The sequence below is a fragment of the Eleutherodactylus coqui genome, chromosome 4 (genome assembly GCF_035609145.1).
Source record: "Eleutherodactylus coqui strain aEleCoq1 chromosome 4, aEleCoq1.hap1, whole genome shotgun sequence".
Taxonomy (NCBI): Eukaryota; Metazoa; Chordata; class Amphibia; order Anura; family Eleutherodactylidae; genus Eleutherodactylus; species Eleutherodactylus coqui.
Window position 1 is genome coordinate 2,770,285 of NC_089840.1, and position 21,057 is coordinate 2,791,341.

A 21,057-nucleotide genomic window follows, 5' to 3' on the forward strand; every position below is an offset into this window, starting at 1 on the left:
TTCACACTGGACCACTAAGCCTAATACTTGTTGTCACAGCTCACCTCCTCCCCTCTTCTCCCATACAAGTGAACGGGTCCCCTCCTGTCCATTGTGTGAGTGGCCCATGAAGCTGCTGTAAAGCCTCTCCAAATGATGTTAAATGCAGCTCAGGACAGCCGGCCGCCCCCAGAATCGTTTGCAGACGGCAGAATAAAAAAATCCCAAAAATAAAAATAGAAAAATGTTTGGTTTTAATTAATAAAACCCATTTGGTGATCCGGTCCCGTTACAAGTTATCCTCCATCTGCAGGAATGCCACACCATGGCTTGCTTGATCGGTAGGGGACTCACTGCTGAGATCGGGGTCCCATGTCCCCAGTTGTCCTCTCTGTGGGGTTACTGCGCCCCCTGCAGGGGAGGACTCTGCCTGTAGTGCTGGTCGCGCTCCATTCACTGTCAGTGCGGATATTTCCATCAGCCCTATTGCAGTGAATGGATGGCTGACCGCGCATCCTCAGCGGGTGCTGCCTTCATAGTCATGTCGCTGCGGGGAGGAGAAGCGCCCCCTGCAGTAACGGAAGAGCAGGGCACAGGAGTGCCTCTCAGTGAGATCGCCACCTGTCTGTGGCAGTCCGGCGTATCCTCCAGGAAACCAACCGTAAGCGGCCGCTGGTCTTTGCCAGCTTAGCGCTGCCGCTGTGACTTGTAGTAGAGGTTCAGGGATTTCTGTGCAGCCAGCCGGACGAGACCTTCCCGATCCCCTCTGAGTTGTGGCTCGCAGCGCCAGGCTTGTTTGGGGTAAGTTTCCAGCTTTCTAACATTGCACTTTGTGTGGCAGACACGGCGGACCCCTTTGCTGCCCCCGTAGACTTGACGGTCTACCCATCGTACTGCATGATCATCGCTTACCCCACGGACCTCAGCACGGTGCGGATGAGGCTGGTCAATCGCTTCTACCGGTAAGCAGCCGCAGCTGCGGGCGTCACATGTGGACGTCTGCAGGCCTTCTGAATGTTCCCACTTCTCTTACTACAGGAGGGCTTCTGCGCTGATCTGGGAAGTCCGACGTATCGAAAACAATGCCAGGACCTTCAATGAACCGGGCAGCAAGATCACCAAGTCCGCGAAGATGATCACAGACTTGTTGGTGAAGTTCATCATGTAAGAGGAGTCGTCGACGTCCCCACAATGAGGCGGGGCCCCTCGGCACTTCCTGCCCCCGGGGGATGGGGCTGCTGCAGTTACAGGGGGATAGCAGAGTGAACTCCAGATATGAGCTGTTTGCACCGCTTCCACCCAGCAGGTTATGGCTACAAATCGAGCGGCCATTACTGCCTGGGGCTGCATGCACACAGAATGTTACCAAGAATTGGACATGCTGCTCTATCACTCTCTCTCTGTCTCGATCACTCTCTCTGTCTCGATCACTCTCTCTGTCTCGATCACTCTCTCTGTCTCGATCACTCTCTCTGTCTCGATCACTCTCTCTGTCTCGATCACTCTCTCTGTCTCGATCACTCTCTCTGTCTCGATCACTCTCTCTGTCTCGATCACTCTCTCTGTCTCGATCACTCTCTCTCTCTGTCTCGATCACTCTCTCTCTCTGTCTCGATCACTCTCTCTCTCTGTCTCGATCACTGTCTCTATCACTGTCTCTATCACTGTCTCTATCACTGTCTCTATCACTGTCTCTCTCTCTCTGTGTCTCTCTCTCTCTGTGTCTGTCTCTCTCTCTCTCTCTGTGTCTCTCTCTGTGTCTCGCTCTCATATATCCACACACATTTATGTATATTTGTGAATCTTTCTTTTTATTGGCATTTCCATCTATGCAGTCTAATGAATGGCTGCTATTTCTGTCCGCTTTTACAGTCTGAAAATCAGGCAGACGCATGGTCTGTGTGCAAGTAGCCGCACCCGCTCCTCCGTTACTGATGCTTCACTGCTAGGGCGGCTGCATCACCCAACTCCCCGCAGTGCACTTCTTCACCAGTGAGTGCTGCTATTGGTCAGCAACTCAATCCCGAGAGCTGGAGAGGAGAAGGGCGTCCCGACCGCTAGCACTGGAGTGCCTGCAGGTCGTGTCCAGAGGTACCCTGCGAACCCCGGAATGGGTTATGGAGCGACAGACACACAATCCACAGCAGAACCACATTGTGGACTTGATGAGCGTCTGATTGGGACAACTGAGATCGCCCTTGAAGCACCAGAATGCGGCCGGCTGTATTTCCTGGGAAATGAAAGATGAAAAGAGAAGAGGGAGCCGAGCCGATCTGTATGCTGAGGCTTTGGATTGAAAATGTAGTTTTGTTTTTCTCCTCCCTTATTCTATATATGGGGTTGAGATTAATCCATTCTTGAGGAGTCTGAGAGGTGCAGCCGATCCACCAAACGTCACACCTTCCCAGGGGGACATGCAAGTACATGAGATAAATGTGGTTGTCGGCGCAGTCCCATTTAACTCGGAGGCACGAGACGTGTTTTTGAGCTCAACTTCGCTGTTTTTATTAAGAATGAATCCAGCATATAATAGACGCGTTTCGCGGCCGTTGTGCCCCTTCCTCAGTATTTTAGCCGGCAGTGGGTGTTCTTTTGCAGAGGAATGGAGCCCGGACTCGGCAGCTCAAAACAGCAAAAGGTTTTCACAACGTCTTCATTGGAAAGTATATCAGGATCTGCGAATATTTAATTCAGGTTTTCTGTGCTTGTGAACTTGTCCCGGCAGTGAAAGGGTTTGTGACTTTAGTGCCCCCGTCTGGAAATTGAAGGGAAACTTGGCAACAAAACCAAAGCATTCAGACTTGCCTTGAAAGCTGGAAGCACGTGGCCAAAGAAGAGCCACACGGACACGTGTCTTGTCACGGAATCTACACATGTAGACGTCACATGTCCTGCTCTGGTGTGTAAAAACAGACTGGAATAATTAAGGCCTGCCATGAGTTTCTTTTTAAAGTGGACCCTCTGTCTATGTGAAAAATTGTTTGTAGCTTCCTGGGCTGTAATGGCACTGAGTGCTGTCCGTAGAATACATGAACACACGCCCTGAAACCACCTAGGTGTGCCCTTTAGCCTTAGGCCGCATTCACATTGGAGACTGCGATATCAGTCCAACAAACTATCACACTCGTTAAAATGCAATTTCTCCATTGCATTGGGGGGAACACAGTTTGTACCGCAGGTATAGCTGCTGCCACTAGGAGGCGGGCGCTAAGGAGAAAGTGTTAGCTCCTCCTACCACCTATACCCACCCTGCAGGCACCAAGCTAACCAGTTTTAGCTTGGTATCCATAGCAGGCAGACCCTTCTTTTTTTGATTGGTCTTCAGTTGTACCTGACTATGGGACTACATGGCCTCTTTACCCCACCGACGAGGGCGAACAGACTGGATTTTAACCTCTTGTTCACAACCCAACCTGCACAAGACAAGGAGGATCTCCAGCTATAGTGACCCTCACATTGGAGCACTCCCTCATTTCTCAAAGGCAGACAAGCAATGGGGGTATACTGCTGGAGACCGGGAGCTGGACTTTAAGATAAATATCCTACCTTCTCCCTCTTTCCTTTTCTTCTTTCCCTCCACCACTCCCACCGTTCTGTGCACAACTCCTTTCTGCCCTAGGAGCATGCCTCTTTGGTGGGTAGGGGGACCTTGCCCTCCTTCTTACTCCTGACACAACTTCTACTGTGCAGAATGCCGGGAGAGCTTCCTCCTACTGGGTATTTCTGGGGGTGGGAAATATCAGCCGTTGTATGCGCAGCACTTACCAACCTCTAGACCCTATATCTAGGCTTCAGCTGCGGACTACTAAGGGGCACTACCAGTGAGAGCGGGCTCATTTCCCTCTTTGCCCAATGGGGGCTTCCTGCCCTTCTTCCAGTGCCCTTCTTGGCACCAGCATTTCCTTCTCTTATTGGCTTCGGCCCTCCTCTGCTATGAAACCCGCCCTCAGGTCCTGTTTTGTTTCCGGTCTACATGAGCGCCTTGCTATCTGCTATGGCTGGGATCGGTAGTGCACCTGACGAGCTCCTTATTCCTCAAGTGTCATCGTCATTCCAGGTCCGCTTCCACACCAGCTTTAGATGGGGTAAGTGCTTTGCTCCTCCTGCACTATCCATACGGCCGGCACATATAAGAGCGCTCTACAACTAGTCCACAGTACGAGGCACCGTGTTAGTCTCTTCCCTCTGAGGGTGAACCTTTTGGGTCTCATTCGGACTCTAATCTAGATGAGTAACAGGCCTCTAAGCTCTCCTCTCTGTCCAATAGCCTTATAGTGGGGGGAGGGAGACCCTTGAGGTGAAGGATCAGCTGCCAACTGCATCCACAGAAGCTGTCAGTCCCTGACAGTCTTCCCTTCCCATACAGAATTCAAAGGCAATTTACCCAGGGAATGGAACCTTTCAGACAAAAGCTTTACCAAGCCTAAGCCTGGTCATGTATCCCTTTCCAGAGGATCTCCGTGAAGTGTTCGTCTTCACAAGTAGTGGCTCCTGTAGTGTCCTGTTGATAAAAAACACCATCTTGCCTATGGCTGATGCTTTGTCCATTAAGGACGTACGGGACGAAAAGCTAGAATCCCTCACCAAAGCTTCCTTTGAGGCTGTGGGTTTGGTACTTTGGCCTATGTTTGCCTACCACATCAGGGCATTTTTTTTCTGGCTTTCCTCAGGAAGAATCCGCAGACATGAAGTAGGCCAGGCGGGCAGGTTTATCTGTGAACCCTCTCTAGATACAGGCCTACATGGCATCCCTGACCCCAATTCTCCAAGTCCGCTTTCACAAAATCATCTGCGTGAGGGGTTGCCCACCCCTGATCCATCCTGCGTGGGCGGATGACTTTGCCTGTTCAGGGAGATCTGGTCCGCTCATGTTTCAGATGCCTGAGTTTGAGGGGTCATCTCTTATGGCTACACCATAGAATTCTCAGCCCATTCCCCAGATCCTTTCTTCAGCTCCAGAATTTCAGCGTCTCCTTCACATGCCACCACTTTAGCTCAGGCTATACAGACCCTGTCCTCTTGAGGAGTGGTGGGGTTAGAGTCCCTCTCTTCCATCCGAGTTTGTCCACTCTTCATTTACCGGCGTGGCGGTTGAAGTTGTGCTTCTGAGTGCACGTGGCGTTGCTGAGCCCATCATGCAAATGATGATAAATGCTAGAAAGTCGTCCTCTTCCCGAGTTTCAGTGTTTGGACATTTTGTTTTTCCTTTGTTGTCAACAATGCTACTTCCATCTTATGAGTCTCTCACCATCCTGTCTTTTCTTTCCTCCAAGAGGGTTTGGACATGGGTTTGCACCGTAATTCCTTGAAGGGTAAGGTATTGCCATTGTCTGTTTTCCAACGTTCCCTGGTTTAAGCCATTCAGGGAGTCTCTCGTGACACTCCTCCATACCATTCTCCTGTCCTGCCGTAGAACCTTAATCTGGTACTGGACACGCTGCAGGCTCACCTGTAGAGCCGCTGCCAACACCCCAGCTTGTCTGTTGCACAGTAAGATGGCCTTTCTGGTTGCAATTACTTCAATCTCCAGGGTTTCTGACCTGGCAGCCTTGTTGGCCAAACCACCATTGACTATCTTCCATCAGGACAAGGTGGTCCTACAACCCGTTCCCTCCTTTTTACCTAAGGTGGTGTTGGCTGTCCACATTAATTACGACATTGTCTTGCCTTCCTTCGGTTCCTCCGTTACAAATCCAAGGGAATCCACTCTCCTTAAATTGGAGTTGGTTTGAGCCTTGAGAAGCTATCTCTCCAAAACGCCATCTTTCAGGCACTATTGCCTCTTTGTGATTCCAGATGGCCCGAGATGTTTTGGTGGCCCCCAAATCTGTCCCCTTGTGATGGATCAGTGGTGGAGGCCTATCGTGCCCAGGGCAGGGAGCTTTCCTCTCTTCGGGCAGTGGGTGCCTCTTAAGCGCTCTGCAGGTTGCCACGTGGGCTTCTCTGCACACCTTTTGTAAATGTTATCAGGAGCACATTTTTGCGTTCACTGACGCCTCTTAGTTGAAGGGTTTTGCGGACTGCCATACACTAACCGCATGTATCTTAATCTTCTCTTACCCACCCTTAAGGGCTGCTCTGGAACATCCCATGGTCCTCAGTTGTGTCCCCAAATGCAACGGACAAGAAAATCAGATCTGTGAAGTTAACACATAAAATTTCTTTCTTGCCTCGTTCTTTGAAGGAAGCGGCGCGCACCCGAAGCGTGTTTAGGCGGTTTCCCATGGTCCCCTTCCTGGAGTGTTCTCATGGAGTTGCACGGGGTTCACAAAGTTACACTGTTTACGGTTTACAGTTTCACTTTAAAGGAGATGTCCCGAGGCAGCAAGTGGGTCTATACACTTCTGTATGGCCATAATAATGCACTTTGTAATGTACATTGTGCATTAATTATGAGCCATACAGAAGTTATAAAAAGTTTTATACTTACCTGCTCCGTTGCTGGCGTCCTCGTCTCCATGGTGCCGACTAATTTTCGCCCTCCGATGGCCAAATTAGCCGCGCTTGCGCAGTCCGGGTCTTCTCCTCTTCTCTATGGGGCTCCGTGTAGCTCCGTGTAGCTCCGCCCCGTCACGTGCCGATTCCAGCCAATCAGGAGGCTGGAATCGGCAATGGACCGCACAGAAGCCCTGCGGTCCATGAAGACAGAGGATCCCGGCGGCCATCTTCAGCAGGTGAGTATGAAGACGCCGGACCGCCGGGATTCAGGTAAGCGCTGTGCGGGTGGTTTTTTTAACCCCTGCATCGGGGTTGTCTCGCGCCGAACGGGGGGGGGGTTTAAAAAAAAAAAAACCCGTTTCGGCGCGGGACATCTCCTTTAACTGTATGCCAGCAAGTCAGATAGAAAAGTGTAAGAGAGCGAACTGGTCCGCTTGGTGCCGCAGGAGGCGGAGCTTACACTTCTCTTGCTTAGTTACCGCCTCCTACAGGCAGTAGCTATACCCGCTGGGTCCCCCATGGTAAGTTCAAAAATCTTATTTTTACCTGCCAAACTGCATCTTTCAGCAGGACGCGCCTCCATGAAAATCACATCTGCGCAACTTTACATTTTTTTTCCTATCCGATTCTTGGTCTGAGAAAAAACCCATCCGTGAGTAAAAATGCGAAGGATGCGGTCCGACTGACTCGGCCACCCACATACTGATCTGTTGTTACAGGGACGGCAGCTGCTCCAGCATCACAGAGCTGTGCACCACCACGGACGGAGAGGAGACGGCCGACGGGACGGTAAGCGCCTCCTTCATTTCGGCTCCAGCGGTTTTGTTTCTGTGGATCGAAGTAGTTGTGGCCCTTTTATACGTAGCGATGAGTCTTAGCGGATCGCAGGAATCTGAGGGCTGCAGCTCCTGGCCACTAATGACTTGTTCCCTTATTTAGGTCCCAGCTGTTTGTACCTAAAGGTGAGAGCTTTTTTAGGGAGTTCACCCAATTTGGTGGTTTAACTGCTGGATTTTTTTTCATTTTAGCTAACAAAATTATTTTTGCTGTTTTTTGTTTTTCTCCGTGATATTTAGGGCTATTTTTTTTTTAACCCCTTTTTTTTTTCACTGACTTTTTTTTTCTCTTTTTTTTGGTTTTATTGTGAGTAAAAAACTAAACTATAACCCCTATGATGTCATATAAAACCCCCGGGGGCTTCACATTTTTTTTTTTTTTAAAGCACACTTTTTCACTCTTGCTGGGGCTTCCATGGGAGACACATCCATGGGAGCCCCAGCTACAGGGAGAACATCCCCCTGTAGTGACTGTAGTCACTGGCAGAGCTGATCCGGGTCTCCTTAGACCCTGCAGCTCTGCTGTGATAGGGGGACCCACTGATCACCGACTCATGTAGTGGAAGAAATACTCCCACTTTCACTTTTTAGTACATAATGCTCATTGAGCACCATGTACCTGCAAAAGAAGGCAGAAGTGGTTAAACGCTTCTCCTCTGGGTCCTCGGCTGTGACTAACAGCTGACAATCCGACCTGCTCCTGCTTGATTGCAGCAGAGGCTTTAATCGCGTGCCGTATTTCTGCTATCAGCTGGGATTAAAGCCCAGGACCAAGCGCTGTATATTTACCACACTTGGTCCTTGAGGGGTTAATAACAGTACTGATCTGCCTGTGTGAAGAGGTAGTAGGTCATCTATCAATGACTGCCCGTTTACTGTGAATGGCTATGGGCATCGGGTGCGATCACCGGCCGCTCTGCTTCCATTCGTGCTGATCGGAGAGCCTTCCTCTGGACGCTGTTGTACTCTGCCGCGGTTTCCTGTGATTAGTAGCCGCCGTCGTGAGCGGTGGAGGTCCAGCTGATGTTTGGGGTATGAGGATGCCAGTTATGGGTAGATTGGTGCAGGAGGTGCTAGCAGTGTAGCCTGAAGAGCGCAGAATAATATATATACCATGTAGTTTCATGGATACAATGATCTCTATCACAATAGAGAGAGAATGGTGCCAATTCCTGGAAGAGTCGCTGCATGGACCTGGTTGACTTCATTATAGACTGTGAAGACTCTGAGCCCTTCCGAGAGCCGGTGGACCTCCAGCAGTTTCCGGTAAGAAAGGCTTTATTGCAGATTCTTCGATCTTGCACTGTTGGTGCGGGCGAAAAATCGCTCATGTAAAGTAACCCATTGAAAGTCTTACATTGTGCAACCTTTGTGTCTGTCAGCTGTGTGAATGCTGCCTTAGAAGTCCTGGCTGACTGCAGAGTGGTCCCCCCAGTCTCCGATCACCAGCAGGACCTCCATGATGGTGTCGCAGGTCCTCCTATCTCGGCTGTCAGCGGGACACCGATGCAGCACTCTTCGACAGAGGTTGATCCCTTTTACCAACACTTCGTATTTCTTACAGGATTACAAGGACATTGTTGCGATCCCTATGGATTTCGGGACCATCAAAGAAACGTTAACAGCCAACAGTTACGGCAGCCCGTATGACCTGTGCCGAGATATGAGATTAGTCTTCGCCAATGCAAAGCTGTACACACCGAATAAAAGATCGCGGGTAGGCGGAACGTCCTGAAACAACATCCTCTTGTAACACGCTTGTCTTGTGTTTGCCCAATGTCGGGGTCTTGTCTTCATACAGATCTACGGCATGGTGCTCAGACTGTCAGCACTGATGGAGGAGAGAATGAAGGGGATCATCTCTGATTACAAAGCTGCCCAAAAATCTCAAAGTTGTCAAAACTACCGTGCTGCGAAGAAGGTGCAAATGAAGGAGGCGCGGCTCGGGAGAAGATCACAGGGGTGAGAAGCTGATCCCTCGTTATTACCAGTACAATCATTTTGGTTGACTTGAAGTCTGATAATATCCGGACTATTCAGTTCCACATTGATAATGGCACATCCACTGGGGATCTGTAGTTTCTTGTCCGTGTCATTGGGGCCACAGAAAAACCTTGGGGTATAGCTGCTGCCACTATGAGGCGACACTAAGCAAATAGTTATTCCACCTACCAGCTATACCCGTCCTGCAGGCACCGAGCTAATCCGTTTTAGCTCCGTGTCCGTAGGCGGCCGACCACCTCTCTGCACGGTTTCTTTTTTTTCTCTTATTTTAGTTTTAAGTTTCCTCTCTAGGTGGGAATCGGGGATGAGAGCTTCCCTGATGGTCCTGATGCGGAGGGCGGTCAGCGCTGCAGCACACTTACTGTTACTCCACCCTCCAAGGAGACAAAGTGGGACAGAGCGGCGCTAACCACTCTGCTTCCCGCCAGCTATGAGGTTACGGGAGGGTCCCGTCTGCTCCCCACCAATTCCAGCGATCTATCACCACTAAGTGAGAGTCTCTGAAGTGGTGACCCTGCTGGTGCCCCGAGGAAGCCAAAGTGAAGAGGATGATGATGAGGTGAGTAAACTGGATTAGGGTAGTAGGGCGTCATCACACTTCACCCCTCCTTTCCATCCTCCTCTCCGTTGTCTCTGGCCCCCTCTTCCTCCACCCATCCGTAGGCAACTTTGTCCTATTCCTCTGGGCCTGCTGACTGCGCCGACTCTGCTTGCTGTATCAGACCTGCCCTACTCCACGCTCCTCTGTTTTTCCCCTCGGCGCCGGTGTCTTTTGATTGGACTGAGGTTTGTCTGTTCGGATCAGGAGCTGGTGAGCATCCTGTTCTTGTGCGGGCTCTGATGGCATTAGATTCTTCGGCGCACCCTTTTGCACACGCACCCGCTTTTGGCCAGGCTGGTGATAAAGATAGCCCCTGTGCAAGGTACAACCGAAAGCGAGACTTGTGGATGTGTGGGGGGGGTGAAACTTGTGACTCTCTAAGTGGAGCAGTCTCCTGCCAGGTCAGGCTCAAATTGTGCCCACGGCTTCTAGGGCCTGTATGGGCTACGATTGGAGGCGTGATGTCCAGTGGACGTGTGAGGAGGGGCTGAAAGTGCCCTGGCCTTCTGGTCACCAGCGGAGCTGCCTCCGGCTGGCTTAGCCCCTGGAACTAGGCTGTGACCAGCGGCGGGACTTACAGCACATCGGGAGAGGGCGGCTTTTCCCCTTTTTCTCGCACGTTCGAGGTATAGGCCAGTTGCCTGGCGTCCGCGTGCGGCCTGTGAAGGAGCCGCATCTGTCTTGGCTAAACTTAAATCAAGGCCTGGCTTCTAGGCCTCTATGGACTGCAACGAGGGTGAGTCTTTCGGTTGGCACGGGAAAGGGGCAGAACTTGCCATGCTTACTGAGTTCAGTCCACCTTTTAACCCCTTTTGACAGCAGCTGTTAAGGTGCTTTATTCTGCAGTGCTGTCAAAAGATGACGCTGCATTGGAAGCCTGGCGCGGGTCTCCCGTGGCAGGTGGAGTGGACACTTGGCTGTCGGATGACAGCTGGGCACTAGATTTAACAGCAGGAACCAAAGAAACCTTTGATTCCCGCTATTTAACCCCTTAACCCTACCCCTACCCTCTCCAATCCATCCTGAATGCAGCAGCCAGGCTCATCTTCCTGTGCAGCCGCTACTCGGACACCTCTGCTCTGTGCCAGTCACTGCACTGGCTGCCCGTTAAATACAGAATTCAACTCACACTCACTACCTTCTTCCATAAAGCCCTCCACAGCACAGCACCCCACCCATTATTGCCTCTCTCATCCACAGTACAGCACCACCCTACATTGTATCCCTCACCCACATTGCAGCGCCGCGCCGCCCTACATTGTATCCCTCATCCACAGCACCGCCCTACATTGTATCCCTCATCCACAGCACCGCCCTACATTGTATCCCTCATCCACAGCACCGTGCCGCCCTACATTGTATCCCTCATCCACAGCACCGCGCCGCCCTACATTGTATCCCTCATCCACAGCACCGCGCCGCCCTACATTGTATCCCTCATCCACAGCACCGCGCCGCCCTACATTGTATCCCTCATCCACAGCACCGCGCCGCCCTACATTGTATCCCTCGTCTACAGCACCACCTTGCCCTACATTGTATCTCTCGTCCACAGCAGCGCGCCGCCCTACATTGTATCCCTCATCCACAGCACCGCGCCGCCCTACATTGTATCCCTCATCCACAGCACCGTGCCACCCTACATTGTATCTCTCATCCACAGCACCGCGCCGCCCTACATTGTATCCCTCATCCACAGCAGCGCGCCGCCCTACATTGTATCCCTCGTCTACAGCACCACCTTGCCCTACATTGTATCCCTCATCCACAGCAGCGCGCCGCCCTACATTGTATCCCTCATCCACAGCAGCGCGCCGCCCTACATTGTATCCCTCGTCCACAGCACCGCGCCGCCCTACATTGTATCCCTCGTCCACAGCACCGCGCCGCCCTACATTGTATCCCTCATCCACAGCACCGTGCCACCCTACATTGTATCTCTCGTCCACAGCACCGCGCCGCCCTACATTGTATCCCTCGTCCACAGCAGCGCCCTACACTGTATTCCTCATCCACAGCACCGCCCTACATTGTATCCCTCATCCACAGCACCGCGCCGCCTATATTGTATCCCTCATCCACAGCACCGCCCTACACTGTATTCCTCATCCACAGCACCGCCCTACACTGTATTCCTCGTCCACAGCACCGCCCTACATTGTATCCCTCGTCCACAGCAGCGCCCTACACTGTATTCCTCATCCACAGCACCGCCCTACACTGTATTCCTCATCCACAGCACCGCGCCGCCTATATTGTATCCCTCATCCACAGCACCGCCCTACACTGTATTCCTCATCCACAGCACCGCCCTACACTGTATTCCTCATCCACAGCACCGCCCTTCATTGTATCCCTCATCCACAGCAGCGCGCCGCCCTACATTGTATCCCTCATCCACAGCACCGCGCCGCCCTACATTGTATCCCTCACCCACAGTGCCGCCCTGCATTGTATCCCTGTGCCGCGTCCCTCACCCGCCGCGTCCCTCACGCACAGACTTTCATTGACTCCATTGACAGTATCACGTGTCCGTGCAACACATGCGTAATATGTGGTGAAAACAGTCGTGGTCATGAGCCTTATGAGGTCTTTAAAACACTGCGATGCAAAAAACTGACTTTGGTCAAACAGGCTTGGTCAGTAAGGGGTTAAACAGGACTTGCTTCTCACATGACCCAGTGAGATCATTACAGAACTGGTTCCCTCTTCGCGGTAGACTACCTTCTCTAGCACGGCACTCTCATCTTGGCTTTTCACGCCCGTTCTGTCGTTCCCGGAGGGTCGTGTCTCTCCTACTGGTTTATGGACTATAGGCTTCCCGCCTTCATTGCCTCTACGTCCTACAAGGGATGGCGGTGTTACTTGCTACCGTTCGTTAACGTCCTTTGGGAACAGACTGGTACTAAATCTTTTTCTTGCCCCTCCTGGGTTCTGCTGTGGTCCGTCCGAGGTCTTCGGTGTCCCCAATGATACGGACATGGGAACAGGATTATCCCTTTGGTCACGGTCATTGGGGGCCGCGGCCCCCGCCTAGCTTCTTATTGCTAGTGCTGACCTTTTCTCAGTAGTCCATCCGGACCGTTCTACTTCTGGGCTGTACGGGTGTTCTCTCCTGTTCACGGATGAGCTGGGAGGAGGGAATAACTCTGCTCAGTATCACCTCCTAGTGGCAGCAGCTGCACCCACAGTCTTCTGTGTGATGAGAAAGGGGTTTTCCGGTAAGTTACAAGAATCCAGCGTTTTCTTGGATGTGATTGTGTAAACTTATTCTTTGACTTTGCAGTACCATTTGCAGACGGTTCGCACCGGCAAGACCACCCCGACTCGCTGAAAGAAACCAGTGCTTGCTAGAAATGTCTTCACCGCAGCCTACCTCAAGTGGAGCCGCCGGTGCTCCGAGTCCCGGCCTCAGTGTAGCCAGTTCGTCAGGACTTCTCGATGGACAATCTGCTTGCTTCTCGCCCGAATTGTCCGCTAAATCCCATGCATCAAGTAGAGAGCGCGACTCCTCGCCAAGCTGTTCCGCGTCATCAGGTAAGAAGACCTTCAGGATGGAGTCATCAGCAGGGTGTTGGTGAGATGCCGGGCCTGAACAGTGTTGTGTGGATCCTCCTAGTAGCAGAGTTATCGCAGCCCGTCTGTCCACTCTAACAATGGCGCCAACGCATAAGTTCACATTATGTTCTGGTTTGGCATGGAGGTAAGCCTTGTTGATCAGAGATAAAAACACATTTTTTAAATCTCTTCAAATGAGACCTTTTGTGTAGATGGGATCCGGTGCCGCCGTGTCCAGTACTCGGGTTATCTCACGCCTTTTGCTGAGTCTTAATACCAAGATTCTCCTTCCTGTAAGACCAGCGAGGCTCCGGTCTCCGCAGGCGGGTGGATAGCATCCTCTTCCGTCAGTCCCAGAACATCTAGTTGTGTGAAGCATCTGGAGAGTTCTGGAAAAATGTTTTAGAGACACTAACTGGATTGTAGCAAGCGTAAAATACCAATATGAAAGCCAAGTAATATATATATACTTACACTCCTGGGGTAGGGATGTTACTGGCAATGATCAGTTGGAGCCGCCAGGAATGACTTGCTTTCTGTAATGCCAAGTCTCCGGCCGGCTTGCGGTTGCTGTAAGGGGTAGTGTTGGTACCCTTCTGCTTGCTCCTGGAGCTGCACACATGATGCACCTTGTGCATGCACACGCGGCTCTGCAACACACACACAGCTGCAGCAGGCATGCGATGCAAGGTTTGGAGGGAGAACCCGCTGATGTCGGAGATGTTATGATGTACAGCAGTATAGAAGAGCTGGAAGAGGAAGTTGCTGTCCAGAATCAGTTGGGAAGTAATCTAGAAATGGGGTAATTGTATATAGAACCCCTACCAAGCCTTGATGTCGTCGGTGACGGGGGCTCTCTTGGATACCCTCTCATGGTTGTCTAGTCTTTGGTCTGGCGGGGTTGTTCGGAGGGTCAGGACTCTCTAACCATGCATCCTCTGTCCTGTGCAGGCGCCGACACCGACTCTTCGTCTTCTACCTTGGCTTCTGAACATTCCTCCGGCTCTTCATCTTCCTCCAGCTCAGAAACAAAGGGGCCTGATTCCGGTTCGGTGTCGTACAGGGTTAATGACGTGAAGTCCAAAGTGACTAACGGCAGACAACATAGAACAACTGCTTCAAAGCAAGGTAATGGGAACCTGTCCTGACGTCTCACTGCGCTAACCTGGCGCTACAATAGTTGTCTGCATCTGTTTACAATACCCATCTGAAGACTCGCGGGTTAAAAGGCTCCTGCGAGGCCCGTGTATTAGCGGAGGGGCTGGTGGCGGGCCGCACCATCTCCCGTCTGCAGGCTTTCGCCCGCCCCTCTCCCCCTATGATATGGATGACTTGCTAGACTCTACTAGCTGCAAAATCTTGCACCAAATGAGCACGGTGATTCTGGCCACAGTCACATGATTCGCACAGGCTGTGCTCGTCAGCGGCAGTGAGCGGATAACGTACAGTCATGGGAGGAGAGGGGCGGACCGGCCCGCTCTGCCTAATGCATGTGCCACGTGGGAGCCTTCAGATACAAATTTATCATGAGATGCGGGAAATACACCTTCTAAACAGATGCTGAAAGGAGCCGCCTCTTAGAGTGTAAAAGACCCTGAAGATCGGGCAGCGGGGGGGCACAGATCACTAAGTGACTGTTCGGATCTGCGCGTTCACCACGCCAGATAAATGTCTGCAGGTTGTGATTACGGCGAGAGCTTTTTTTTTTTTAATCTATATTTTTAATTTTTTTTTCATATCCACTTTCACTTTTTTTTTCTGTGCCTGCAGCATCTCAGGGCAATCACCAACGGAGACCTGCGTCCAGCAAGAGGAGGATCGCCAGCACCTCCGAATCAGACTCCGAGTCTGCTGGAAAATCTCATCAGGGAACACGGAAGAAAAGGCTCCGCAAATCTGCTGCCCTGGCCGCCAACAAGATCAAAAACATGTCGGATGTAGAAAAGAGCGGCTCCACTTCTGACAGCGACTGCAGCGCAAGCAAAAACAGCAGAACCCTGCCGCAACGGACAGCAGCGGAGAAAGCCAAGAAGCGTCTCCTAGACGACAGCGAGGAGGAGATGGGCGTAAGGAGCGACAGCGAGGAGGAGATGGGCGTAAGGAGCGACAGCGAGGAGGAGATGGGCGTAAGGAGCGACAGCGAGGAGGAGATGGGCGTAAGGAGCGACAGCGAGGCCGAACGTCCAACCATGAAAGCTGCAAAGTCTCAATCGCCGGAATGCAGAGTTGTCCTGACCAACGTATGTCCATCCGGAACTTTTGGTGGCAGGTTGTTACCGCCGCTGCGGAATGGAGACGCGACTGATACGGATTCAGAACAGGAGGCGAGTGAAATAAAAAGACCGAAAAAAGCCGCCTCTCCCCCGCGTGCCAGAAATCAAAGACTAATAAGTGACTCTGACGACTCGCTGCTCTCCGGCTCTGCTGCGGCTTCTCCAGCCGCCGACATAAATGGCGTTGGTTCAGATGCAAAGTCGTCCCTCTCCAATGACAGTGAGGACATCCCCAACAACGGGATTGTGGCGGGCCACGCCAGAGGCCATGACCACAAGAGGAAGCGCATCGTTAGCAGCTGCGACGAGGACTGGCAGGAGGAGAGTAGCAGCCGAGCCCGCAAGCTGAAACGGCGCTCCAAGATCCGTACGAGAAACCAAGGGAAGAGGACTGTGAGGTACGACGAGAACCAGGCTCACAGCGACGACAACGTGAAGAGGGCGGAGTCCCGCGCCTCCCGTCTTCAGCGGCTGTCCCTCCGAGAGCGCCTCAGCTCTTCTGCTAGTTCATGAAAATAGACTTTACGATTTGTTGCAATTCAGGGATTAGACTTTCTGTTCTCTGGAGCGAAGTGCGAATGTGTCCTCGATACGGCACAGATGCCAACGTGTGCCTCGCAGCGGAGGGCAGAGAGGGTTAGCAGTCATTTTGAGGCGTTGCGCCTCGGGAGCCTCTTACTGCCTGACCTATCGGCCATTGAACACTAATTTGCACAGCTTGCGTTACGTTTACAGATGTCTATAGTTTTGTAAAAAAAAAAAATCTTGTTAAATTTTCTATGACTTCCAGAAAGTTGTGATACAAAAAAAACACTCATCTATTTTTTTCCCCTCAACACTTGAACGTAATCTTAGTTGGCGAATCCCCAGTCCGTTGATGATGATGATTTATTTTTAATCGCCGGTGAGGAAATCTGCTGAAGGGTTTTTTTCTTGGTTTTCATGTAGTGAAAGCGTCCTCCAGTATTTCGGTATCTGCGCCGCAGCGGTAGACCGCCCTTTAGAAGGTTCAGCCGCCACTACGTGCCGCTCAGCGGAATGCTTCGGTTATTTCCTGCTTTCTCTGCCGTTTTGTCTTCCATTGACGACATTATTTGTCTTCGAGGTTCTCGACATAATTTTCTTTTGTCAAGTATGAAAGCTCTTGTGCGGCGGCCAGCAGAATCGGGTGAGCGCCCCCTCCTGGCGCCGCGCCAGTCCAGCTGTAAAGTGAAGTCTCCACGCAGCCGCGTTCTTTGGACATTAACACTTTTTTTGTCTGGTTTCTATGGACAAACAACGTAACTACCGCAGTGTTAGAGGAGCGTCCCTCGCAGCCGCTCTCATGGGGTAGACAGAAGGGTAAAGGGGGCGAGGCCCACAGGATTCAACCACTTGTTTTCTACCTTGTGGCGCAATTATTTAATGTATTCGTAAACTAGATGGAGGGGGGGGGGGGGGGGAGTTTTATTCTTTAACTCTTTGGATTTACTAAGGTACCAAAAATTGTGACTCAGTTGTAACTCCTCTTCCTCCTCCGAATACCTTCAGGTAGCGAACGCGGGCTCCAGTTTCCAGATTTCACCGTTAGCTTGTTGCTTTTATAGACTTCCTGAGCAGAAATGGAGATTGGGGTGAAGGCTGATAACTGGGGACGGGCAGAGGTGGGGGTTTAAAGGGAACCTTCTCCCTAATGGTGCCCAGGCTGTGGGCACCACCCTCTAGTGACATCCACCCACTTCAGTGGTCCGTAACACAGTCGAATGCAGGAACTCAGGCATGACTTGTGTCTGACAGCGCGCGGACAGCTGCCCGTATGCTGCCCGTCTCCTTGGGGCATGGCAAGAGTAACACATGGAGCATCTTTGCATCGGCCGTGTGTTGTGGAATAAATGTCCCAAATCTCGGGGTGTGTAAATGGGCCCAATACTGATCACTCCCTCAAATTTGGACAACTTAGGGCGCTTTTCCACAGAGCGATACTCATTCACATTCTCACTGGATTGTGGGAATCTGTGGAAATGCCATCAGCTGCTGACCCATCAATGGGGATTTGTTCACTTCTCGTCATTCTGGTTTTCTGTTCAAAAACTCGACAGACGATCAGCCTGCGGAAGCGGGGGCACGACCAGAAGCAGTTTACAGCCTGCTCCGCCTCCATTGACTGAGTGGCTGCATCCGCACCCGACAACCATCCCATCTACAAGGGCCCTTATACTGCAAAGCTTACAGCACCAGACAAAAGGGCCCGGCTCATTAATATTCATGCATTCACTGCTCCCCCACCCCCTGCTGCTGATTGGCAGATCACAGTAATCCGGAGGCCTGTCAATCAGCGGCCTGAGAGGGGGGAGCAGTCAGCACATAAGTATTAGTGAGCCCATTGGACTCTTGGTCCGCGCTGCAAACTGCATTGTAGGTTTCCTAATATCAGTGGATGGATCAGTATAAGTGACGGGGCAGAACTCTGCGGCGCTGCACCGTAGCAGCGGCCACCATTACTGTCCAACGGGTTCCTTTACATTCTGGCAGCCGTCTGGTTCCTGCATCCAGATATCAGTTCAATGCATATTTTACGTGTTGGCCTACAGATGGCGACAGCGCTGCAGAATAGAAGCTGCGGGAAAACTCCGCACTACAGTTTACAACCGGCTCAGCTGCGCCTCCTTCATCCGATTTTGGCTTTCAGGAACTTCTGTCCTGTTTTCCTCCAAGAGAGGAAGATTTTGTACAGAAATTTAGATTTAGTGGTGCAGGGAAGGGGGAATCTGCAGCGGGCGTGGCGGGTCCTGGAGGAGGGGGGGGGGCGGAGGATCCTGCAGCCTGCAGAGATGATGCACCTCGAGCACCGCTAGCCAAGGGCTCTAGCATTTACCCTTGTTTTAAAGGGCCGAGTGTGTGCGCCGCTGCCACGATTTCACTGCAGGAAGCCCTTGTCAGAAGCTTGGGCTTGTAGCTGCCAGCATCGTATGAACGAGCGTCACAGCAGCATTCCATAAACTGAAAATTTATAGCGCATGTATGAGGCAAACACACCGAGGTAAGTCAGGACGTCGCATAGAAAAGCCACCCCTCACCGGCACCCCGTTGTGAAGACGTTGGCGCCCTTATCACTGAGATCTCGCTGCGAGTCCTTCCAGCACATGTGCAGCGCGCCGGCGAGGCGTATGTATCCTCCGCTGCACAAGCACCAGTCGTGGCGGCAGGAGGGACACGTGGCACGTGCATAAGACTTCAGCGCTAAGAACACGGACGTCTTCACAACGGGGTGGCGGTGGGAGGGTGGCTCTTCTATCTGGCTGCCTGCTGGCGGTGTATTTGCCTCATATGTCTGCTGCAAATTGACTTTGTTTCTGAAGTGCAGACTGTTGCTGTGCCGCTCGTTCACACGATGGCGGCAGATTGAATACCAATTTTCTAGTGGCGGGTTCCTTTTAGGAGCGTGAGGAGTCCACGATGGCTTTTTGCACTGTTTGGGTGATGGGGTGAGCGTGGGCCGCTATGAAAATGGAGGCGTTCAAAGTTAAACTTTTTGCCATTTCCTTCTATATTGAAGTATTTCCTGCTGTAACACTTCTGTGCGATGGCGGAGACCATTGCTTTATTTTCAATAAAGAAAGTTGTACGGGTGTTATTTGTGGTCGTGGTGGATTCCGATGGCAGCGGGCGGCTGACAAGGACAGGCATACAACACATTAGAAGGGGAGCTGCTGCCTCTGATGGCAGGGCTGTTATTCCCTGCGACACAATCCTGGAGAATCTTCATAGTGCTGTCCCTCTGTTATTCCTCCTGGAATATGAATGAATTGACAAATGTGTGTAACCATTCTATTTGACCAGTAGCTGCCTACAGAGCAAGGCCTCGTTGCCTGGACTGTCGGCTTCATTATGATTCTCACTGATTCTCCGCTCATGGACAGGAGGCTGCGCTTTCCATAGCAACACTATCGAAAGCACGCACTGCGTTACTCGTGGCTGGATTATTGTTGAGTCACGCATTGCACAATGGCCCGTGGACAAGAGCCCTGAATGCTGATCTGTTAAACACTATCAAACTTTCCCCCAAAAATATTTGGTATTTTAATTTGTACTTTTAAAGGTAAGCTTTGACTGCATTTAAAGTAGTAAGGCTTATGGGGCGCTGGCCTCCATCCCAATAGGGCTGAAACAGGTTGAGAACCACTGATCTAGATCAGGGGTCGCCAACTCCAGTCCTCAGGGACCACCAACAGGTCATGTTTTCAGGATATCCTATGGTAAGACCACCTGTGGCAATGTCTGAGGACCGACAATAATGACATCCCTGTGCAACACTGAGGAAATCCTGAAAACATGACCTGTTGGCGGTCCCTGAGGACTGGAGGTGGGGAACACTGATCTAGATTACCTAATTATCTTAGATAGTTTGGATTCAATGGGAAGTCACTTGGGTCAGACAGTTAATCTCTCCGAGCCTGGCCCCTCAGATAATCTTCCTCGGGTACTTCTCAATTCATCAAAAGGCTTCTCTGTCCGACCTCAAGCAAAAAGGAGGATATTATCCAATCCAGGGGGAGATTTGGGGAGAAAGATTCTGTCTCTATAATAAGTCATTAGAGGGCTAGGCCAGATGACCACCGTCCCATGGGCACAATTCCTCTCTAGGCCCCTCCAGCAGGAAATCCTGTTGGCATGGACTAGGAGGCAATCCTCATTAGACAAGAAGCTTAAATTGTCCACTCAAGTGAAAAGATCTCTAGAATGGTGTCTGTCACCCCAAAACCCTAAAGGAGTTCAATGGTCCTTATCCCCATTCATTTCAGTAACTACCAATGCAAGCCAAGCTGGGTGGGGGCCAGAGGTAGCAGACACAAATCGTCAAGGTTCTTGGCCTTCCCCTATCCACTCTCAATCCTCACACACTAGAGAAGTATGGGAGAATCTTACACAAACTGAAGAAATAGTTTGACAGTATTACAACAATGTCTTTTATTTGCCATTAAGGCGGCATTAGACATCCACGGCTCCAGGAGCTGCTGCTCTCCTGGGCAGAGGAAAAAGTAAAGTTTTTATCAGTCATTCATTTAAAAGGCTCCCAAAATGTTAAAGTAGACTTTTTAAGCGAACCGAAACTAGACCCATTCCTTCTAGAGTTCTGAGATATTAGGGGATATAAACATTAGGCGACCAGTGGGGTTGTTGATCTCAAATGCTGATCCAGGGATTACTCTGGCCTCCATTATGGAGTCAGCAAGACAATTTTTTTTCTTCCATAAAGTGGCTTGCTGGGGGTTTGTTTTTTTTTTTGGCCTTCCTCTGGACCAACAAGGGGAGAGGTTAAAACAGGCTGAACTAGATGGACATTGTCTTCATTCAGCCTATCAGATTACTATGTTACAGTGAAATGGTC

The 21,057-nt window shown here is 51.3% G+C and overlaps 1 protein-coding gene across 1 annotated transcript in view; it reads left to right on the plus strand.

The window, feature by feature from the left end:
- The window catches only part of BRWD1 (bromodomain and WD repeat domain containing 1), a 123,346-nt gene extending 104,048 nt beyond the window's left edge, over positions 1–19,298 (plus strand). The window contains exons 31-39 of the mRNA XM_066598957.1: positions 821–941; positions 1,018–1,143; positions 7,137–7,206; positions 8,406–8,519; positions 8,818–8,970; positions 9,055–9,215; positions 13,145–13,395; positions 14,368–14,544; positions 15,187–19,298. Coding sequence (XP_066455054.1) covers positions 821–941; positions 1,018–1,143; positions 7,137–7,206; positions 8,406–8,519; positions 8,818–8,970; positions 9,055–9,215; positions 13,145–13,395; positions 14,368–14,544; positions 15,187–16,202 — 2,189 coding nt within the window. The 3' untranslated portion in view covers positions 16,203–19,298. The remainder of the gene's footprint in view (positions 1–820; positions 942–1,017; positions 1,144–7,136; positions 7,207–8,405; positions 8,520–8,817; positions 8,971–9,054; positions 9,216–13,144; positions 13,396–14,367; positions 14,545–15,186) is intronic.
- Positions 19,299–21,057: the final 1,759 nt, after the last annotated feature.